Source organism: Myotis lucifugus, unplaced genomic scaffold (genome assembly GCF_000147115.1).
Source record: "Myotis lucifugus unplaced genomic scaffold, Myoluc2.0 scaffold_1128, whole genome shotgun sequence".
Taxonomy (NCBI): Eukaryota; Metazoa; Chordata; class Mammalia; order Chiroptera; family Vespertilionidae; genus Myotis; species Myotis lucifugus.
Genome location: NW_005872176.1, coordinates 10,388 through 18,124, shown reverse-complemented (window position 1 = coordinate 18,124; position 7,737 = coordinate 10,388). Strand labels below are relative to the sequence as shown.

The 7,737-nt window shown below is 37.8% G+C and overlaps 2 protein-coding genes across 2 annotated transcripts in view; one reads left to right on the top strand and one right to left on the bottom strand.

The window, feature by feature from the left end:
- Positions 1–940, top strand: part of LOC106695344 (60S ribosomal protein L23a-like) — a 17,633-nt gene extending 16,693 nt beyond the window's left edge. The window contains exon 2 of the mRNA XM_023748086.1: positions 412–940. Coding sequence (XP_023603854.1) covers positions 412–879 — 468 coding nt within the window. The 3' untranslated portion in view covers positions 880–940. The remainder of the gene's footprint in view (positions 1–411) is intronic.
- The window catches only part of LOC102426687 (kinesin-like protein KIF23), a 15,533-nt gene extending 8,058 nt beyond the window's left edge, over positions 1–7,475 (bottom strand). The window contains exons 1-6 of the mRNA XM_023748085.1: positions 7,338–7,475; positions 7,024–7,131; positions 6,418–6,588; positions 4,595–4,636; positions 3,775–3,887; positions 3,316–3,437 (exon numbers count right to left, since the gene is read on the bottom strand). Of these exons, the coding sequence (XP_023603853.1) occupies positions 3,316–3,437; positions 3,775–3,887; positions 4,595–4,636; positions 6,418–6,588; positions 7,024–7,106 (531 nt within the window). The 5' untranslated portion in view covers positions 7,107–7,131; positions 7,338–7,475. The remainder of the gene's footprint in view (positions 1–3,315; positions 3,438–3,774; positions 3,888–4,594; positions 4,637–6,417; positions 6,589–7,023; positions 7,132–7,337) is intronic.
- Between the last annotated feature and the right edge of the window lie 262 nt (positions 7,476–7,737).

Here is a 7,737-nt window from a genome sequence, read left to right as displayed (position 1 = left end):
CATCGATGAGAGAGAACATCGATCAGCTGTCTCCTGCACATCTCCCACTGGGGATGTGCCCGCAACCCAGGTACGTGCCCTTGACCGGAATCGAACCTGGGACCCTTGAGTCCGCAGGCCGACGCTCTATCCACTGAGCCAAACCGGTTTCGACAATAAAATATATTTTAAAAAAAAGAAATAAAAGTCAAGAGTTACGTAACTGACATCGTAATGTTAGATGTGATTCAAAGGAAACCGAGTGTATATGGAAGCTTGATTTATAACCATTTTCTAGCTAACATTTATCAAGTGTTGACTATAAGCCAAACATAGGATTAAGAACTTTATATGAGGAGTTTATTACAATAAGGTCAAATAGCCAGGGCATTAAAAGGAAATCAAAATTCAAATCCTGGCTTTTTTACAAAGATGGCGCTGAAAGCTAAGAAGGAAGCCCCTGCCCCTCCCAAAGCCGAAGTCAAAGCAAAGGCTTTGAAGGCAAAGAAAGCAGTGTTGAAAGGCGTCTACAGCCACACAAAAAAGAAGATCCGCATGTCACCCATCTTCCGATGGCTGAAGACACTAAGGCTTTGGAGGCAGCTTAAATATTCTTGGAAGAGCGCACCCAGGAGAAATATGCTTGACCACTATGCCATCATCAAATTCCCCCTGACTACCGAGTCAGCCATGAAGATGATAGAAGACAATACACTAGTGTTCATTGTGGATGTCAGGGCCAACAAGCACCATATCAAACAGGCTATGAAGAAGCTCTATGACATTGACATGGCCAACGTCAACACCCTGATCAGGCCTGATGGTGAGAAGAAGGCTTATGTTCGACTGGCTCCTGACTATGATGCTTTGGATGTTGCCAAAAAAATTGGAATAATCTAAACTGAGTCCAGCTGCCTAATTCTAAATATAAAAATTTTACACTGTAAAAAAAAAAAAAAAATTCGAATCCTTCAGTACCATGCTGTACCATTTCTTCCTGCCATCTGGAAACTTTCGTGATACCACAATTTCATAATGTATTTTGAATAGAATTACACTTTACTAGCTTAAAGTTATTAAATAATTTATATTTGGGCTCAAGTGTGGTTACTAATTGATGTAAGCCTTGTAGTGCGACAGTCCCTGCAATAAACAGTGACCAATAGATCAGCCAAGAGAAGAACCATTTAGAATTGGACATCTCCTGAACTAATCCTACCCTGGAAAGTTAATTGCTGACAGTTTAAAAACATTAACTGAATTTCCACATACAAAATGAGTTTTCAAAGGTAAAACAATGGATCACAAATTCTTATTTATAAAGATTTGTAAACCTTTTTCATAGCAAAAATCCAGGTTAGTTTTCCAAAACTGCACATCTAACAGAATAATTAAAACCAACACCTACATATATTAATCCTAGAGGAGCGATTTTCAACTTTTTTCATTTCATGGCACACATAAACTAGTTACTAAAATTCTGTGGCACACCACAAAATATATTTTTTGCCTATCTGACAAAAAAAGTATAATTTTGATTCATTCACACTAGATGGCTATTGTGTTGGCTGTCATTTTTTTCAATTTGACAATCTAAGGGAAAATAGGTCAGTGCGCCTACTAAATGGTCAGGTGTTACTTGTTTTAAAAATTCTTGCAGGGAGAACCAACCAATATAAAACAATTGAAGGCCATCTTGATGGTCTTGACACTAATTTTTATGACACAAATTTATAAACTGATTTTTCTATTTTAAAAATTAAAGACCTAGATTTTAAATGTGTATTTAACTTGATGTTTTTAATCAGCATAAAGATCATTTAATAGTCATTAAAAACAGTTGCCAGAGATAATCTGCATGGAGGAAAAAAACTTGCAAATGGCTAATAAGTTGGAAGCATTATTTTTAATATGTAAGATAATCAGAATGCTCACAATAAAATATACAACTTTTATTTTATTTTATATATTTTATTGATTTTTCACAGAGAGGAAGGGAGAGAGATAAAGAGTTAGAAACATCGATGAGAGAGAAACATCGATCAGCTGCCTCCTGCACATCTCCCACTGGGGATATGCCCGCAACCCAGGTACATGCCCTTGACCGGAATCGAACCTGGGACCTTTCAGTCCGCAGGCCAACGCTCTATCCACTGAACCAAACTGGTTTTGGCAAAATGTACAACTTTTAAAAAAAATTTTGATTTTGAGAGAGAGAGAAACAGAGGAAGGGGAGGGAAGGAAGGAAAGGAGAGAGAGAAACATCATTTTGCTGTTCCATCCGTTATGTATTCATTGGTTGATTCTTGCATGTGCCCTGACTGGAATCAAACCCACAACCTTGGTGTATAGCAGGGGTGGGGAACATCTGCCCCATGGGCAATATAAGACCTGCAAAATCATTTGTCTTGGCCCTGCCACGGCATTAGGGATGAGTTAATTATGTATTTGACCAAATATAGCAGGCTAATTTTTAAGTTAATAATTTTGGTGGCCGAAGAATGTTATAAATATCCAAAAGGCCCTTGACAGAAAAAAGGTCCCTGCCTCTGGTGTATAGGGATGATGCTCTAACACTGGGCTACCTGGCAAGGGCTCACTTTTTAAGTATAAGAACCACCCTGAGTAGCATCTAGATTTGTAATGAAGAATGATACAGTTTGGATTAAGTATCTTAGGCTGGATTACACAGTGCTTTGTACTCGACCTGAGGAAACACCTGTCCAGCTTGGTATCGTGTGAAAGTCTGTTACTTTTTGGGCAGACATATATAAAAAATCAGATGGTCTCTTCTGTACAGAAAGCATTTTTATGTTTTCTAGTTAAAAATTAATATTTTCTTATAAACCTTGTGCAATAAAGCAGAAGCAAATGTCTGATTTCTGAAAATGCTTTAACAGCTGGTAAAATTTAAAAAATTAATATATGTACTGGTAAAAATAAGTTTTAAATTACATTTTAATAAACTAAAAAAAAAATTTCTGTGGCACACCAGTTAAAAATCTTTGTTCTAGCAGTGATGGCGAACTTTTGAGCTCGGCGTGTCAACATTTTGAAAAACCCTAACTTAACTCTGGTGCCGTGTCACATACAGAAATTTTTTGATATTTGCAACCATAGTAAAACAAAGACTTATATTTTGATATTTATTTTATATATTTAAATGCCATTTAACAAAGAAAAATCAACCAAAAAAATGAGTTCGCGTGTCACCTGACACGTGTGTCATAGGTTCGCCTTCACTGTGAGCAATCTTCATTGCAACAAAACCTCCGATTTAATTCTAATTCCAAAAATTAAGTATTCAGTTTAAAAATTCGATACATTACAACTTACCTGTAAGACATTGTCTCCATCTGCATCCAGTGGAGCTTGAACTAATTTAATATTGAATACACTATGGGAACGGCTGGACTCACGATTCAAATGTGTGTTAGCAATACGTCTCTTTTTCTGGCCTATAATGACAGGAAAAAAAATAATTGCCCAAATCTGAACTCAGCCATTGCATTATATATGCTTTTTTTCATCTTCCTTTTTAAATTGATTTTCAGAGAGAGCAAGAAGAGGGAGAGAAAACAGTGATTGGCTGCCTCCTGCATGTTCCTACTGGGGATCGAGCCCATAATCATGTGCCCTGACCAGGAATCGAACTGGCAACCTTTTGGTGCAGAGGAATGATATTCAACCAACTGAGCCACACTGGCTAGGGTTATACACACTTTCTACTAAGCCAAAAAGTACTGCTGGTCAAATATATTTATCATTTTATAGTTTTCTAATTTTAATTCTAACCTTTCCAGAAAACTTCAAAAGCCTCTTCAGTAGATTTTACTTCTACTTCTGTACATCCTGCAACATACATATTATGATTCTTGTCTTCACGAAGCAATTTAGATTGTAGAGGTCTATGGGAAAGAAAAAATATACAAGTTTGCTAAATTGTGAGTTAGAGAGTTATTAATAAATTGAGTTATCTAAAATGCCAGGCAACATAACATCCATTGTTATAATGGGAATAAACCTAAGCAAGAACCCAGAAAAATATTAAACAGGAAACTTTAAGGATATACAGTCAAGATTAGTTATAAAAACTCATTTTGTTTTAAAAGTTTTGCTCTAATTTGTTCTAACAAAGTACACGATATAACACTAAACAATTAGAGATCATAGTAGTATTGTAGCAACATTACATGCACAAGTTAAGCATCAAAATTTAGTATTTCCCTAAATTTAAAAGATTAATAGACAGAGCTGATTCTGACCTCAGGGTCAGAAAAAAAAAAAAAATTCAGAGAGAGTTTGGTATGTACCAGGAGTGGCAATCCTTCCAAAATGGCTGGTCAAGTTTTAGTCTGTATGATAAGATGGGAAGGGGCACTGCTTGTTTGGCCTCAGTCTTGTGAGTGGTGGAGATAAAAACATTTATCAGCCACCATCACCCACTAAATGGCTGATTTTTTTTAGGAAGCAAGGAGGGGCTCATTGGTAGCAGACAGCAAAGTGCCAATGAAAAACCACCTACGTACAAACACTCCACAGATGCCAAACACTAGTATATCTGCACCCTTCTCCTTATAAAAAGAAGAAGAAAAAAGTCAACACAATCACATACACAAAGTCTGTGTTCCTCACGGGTGTGCTGCAACTGTTCCACCTACCAAAGGAATAAGGTAAAGTTACTGTTTCTACAGCAGCCATCTCATAGTAACACATTCAGTCCACAGTATGTGACAGTCACAATGAGTTGTATCTTAAAAATCCTCCAATGCAATATTTCTACATTATATTAAAAAACACACACACTAAACATTAATCAGTTAAAAAAAGCAGGTAATACACCACCTTAACAAATTAAAACTGAACTCAGTGCCAAATAAGCACCTTGTGAGTTTATTCGAGTTACAATTAATATTACAAGGAAGGCACACAAGTCATATTTGTCAGTCCTTTTGTATAATGAAATAAAATCAAGATAATAGGCTCCTATGAAAATAACCTTATTTAGGACAAACAAAAACTTGGCACATGTGCAGACATGAAACTGACTGTTAGCAGTGAATAACATCATAAAAGTTTAGAAAAAATGGGTATGCAGAACTGACACTGTTGTTTTTTTTTAAATTTTAATTAATATATTTTTATTGATTTTAGAGAAAAAAGGAGAGGGAGAGATAGAAACATCAATGATGAGAATCACTGATTGGCTGCTTCCTGCACACCCACTACTGGGGATTGAGAACGCAACCTGGGCATGTGCCCTTGGCCAGAATCGAACCTGGGACCCTTCAGTCCATAGGCCAATGCTCTATCCACTGAGCCAAACCAGCTAGGGCCAGAACTGACACTTTGAAACAAATGGGAAAGTAATTAGTCTATACACTGTTTAATGTAAGTAAAAGTGGATATACTGACAAGTGTTCTCAGTACAATGGTTTCCTAAATCCAACTCTTTCTCCAATAATGTTGGATTAGACATACACACAAAAGTTAAATATATGACACAGATTTTTATATTATTTATGTCCTGAAAGGCCCTAATGAAGAGGGCATCTATATATATAAAAGGTTAATATGCAAAGTGTCCCCTTGGGAGTTCGACCAGGAGTTTGACTGCTCACTATGACATGCGATGACAACCAGGGGGTGGCACAGAACAAAGGAAGGCTCTGGCTGACAGCAGGGGAAGGGAGGCCCCGGCAGGCAGCTGGAAGGCCCCGATTGGCCCTGATCACAGGCCAGGCCTAGGGACCCTACCCATGCATGAATTTCATGCACCAGGCCTCTAGTTGAAGATAAGCATTTAGCTTAAGAACAAAACCATAAACTCAAGAACAAAATATTAATATTAGACATGGGATTCCAGAGTTAGCTCTGGCATAAATGCAGATTCATTGTTTGTGATGTCAGGTTGTAATTGGTCTTCATTCTCAGCAGGCCAAGACTCAAGGACATGGAGTAGTCATTTAACTCTGGCAGAATGACAATAGAGATGTCATTTCATATTAATCAATGAGGGAAGGTCTGTGAATATTAGTTGTACAGACAACAGCTTTAGGCTCCATTCTGTAGAGATCACCAAGACAAATGGTTAAAATGGCTTCAAACTCCCAACACTCAGTGTCACTTTTTTTTTTTGAAAGGTAGCCTCAGGGCACATGGATAGTGACACTTCCTTTTTCCTTCTTAAAATAGAGCTCAGGGACAAGAGTTTTCAAAAATAATGTCAGGTTTCCTCCTTAAATGCTTTAATCCACTAGGTCCCCAGCACATCTATATACCTAGATAATAAAATGAATCATCAAGCACCAGTTGCATGATACACAGTTATATTTCATTTTGAAAACAAAAATAAGCATTACTCCTATTTAAGGCTCACTGAGGTGAGTGACTGCCCCAAGATTAAGCAGCTAAGCAGGGACTATCTTCACTACTTACTTAGGTTTTATGGGATCAAACGGCACCTCTTCCAGTAGATCATATATGTAATTATTATATATTTCAATATAAGAGACAAACACGCCATAGACACTATCCTCATCAACTTCTTCTGCTTTGCAAAATTCTTGAACATTTATCATATCTGCGAACTCTGGATCTATTTGTCGCCTGAAAAAGGGGAAAAAGCCAGAAAGTCTAATTTTCCACATTGTGAATTAATATCAAACATGAATGATCCCAAGAGGAAGCTAAAAGATATAGCAGAAATGTCCTGCCTTACAAGCAGAAATGCACAAAGAACTTTATTCACTCACCATCAGCCAACAATACTCCCATGTCCTCCCAGGTAAACAGCACAGGCTTTTACACCCTCTCCCACTCAGAGTGGCACCTTCTCTAAGCAGTGATTCAAGGACAGTGTGTTCATAAACAAAGGGAACATCTGAGCCAATAAAGTTACTTAAGAACATTCCTCATCTTTGATCTCACTAATGACCACTTGTCAGACAACCTCTATTTCATGTGCATCATTCCCTATGCCTGAGGAAACCATCAGGCAGCGTGCCCTTCAGGCCAGCATTGTAGACAAATGCAATTACTTACTTGCTAGAAGGGGTCTTTGGGTTGGGTATGGCCTCTCTTTTCTGCCGTTCTAATAAGGCATCAACTTCACACTGTATATCCATGCTATTCCTATCATTAGATTTAAAAACCTGAAGTGGGGGCAAAAGTCAGATCATGATTTTGAGAACTTGACTTACATTGTAAGAAATATATTTGAGAACTGAGAAATTTATTTAAACATATTTAAGGTTTCAAAATGTATCCAATTAGTTCTCCCATAATGCTACTGTATCCACAGGTATCTTGGTCCCTGTGTCAAGTGAAACTGTTACAACATAAAAGAATTGTACTTACATATCTTTTAGCCTGAAAGGACCCTACACTGTTAAAGATCATGTCCAGACAACGAGGAAGCAGCCCTCCTTCCCCTGGGGAACCAGTCATGGTGTGAGTCTTCCCACTTCCCGTCACACCATATGTGAAAAGGAGACCTACAACAGAGCATGTCACACTGGGTTATATCACAAAAGTCCTCCACTTGTAGTACTCATTGTATTAAAAAACACTTAAAATTAACCAGCTCAGCGCCTGACCAGTGTGGCTCAGTGCTTGAGTGTCAACCCATGAACCAAGAGGTCACTGGTTAGATTCCCGATCAGGGCACATGCCTGATCCTCAATAGGGGTCGTGCATGAGACAGCCAATCAGTGATGTTTCTCTCTCATTGATGTTTCTAACTTTCTATCCCTCCCC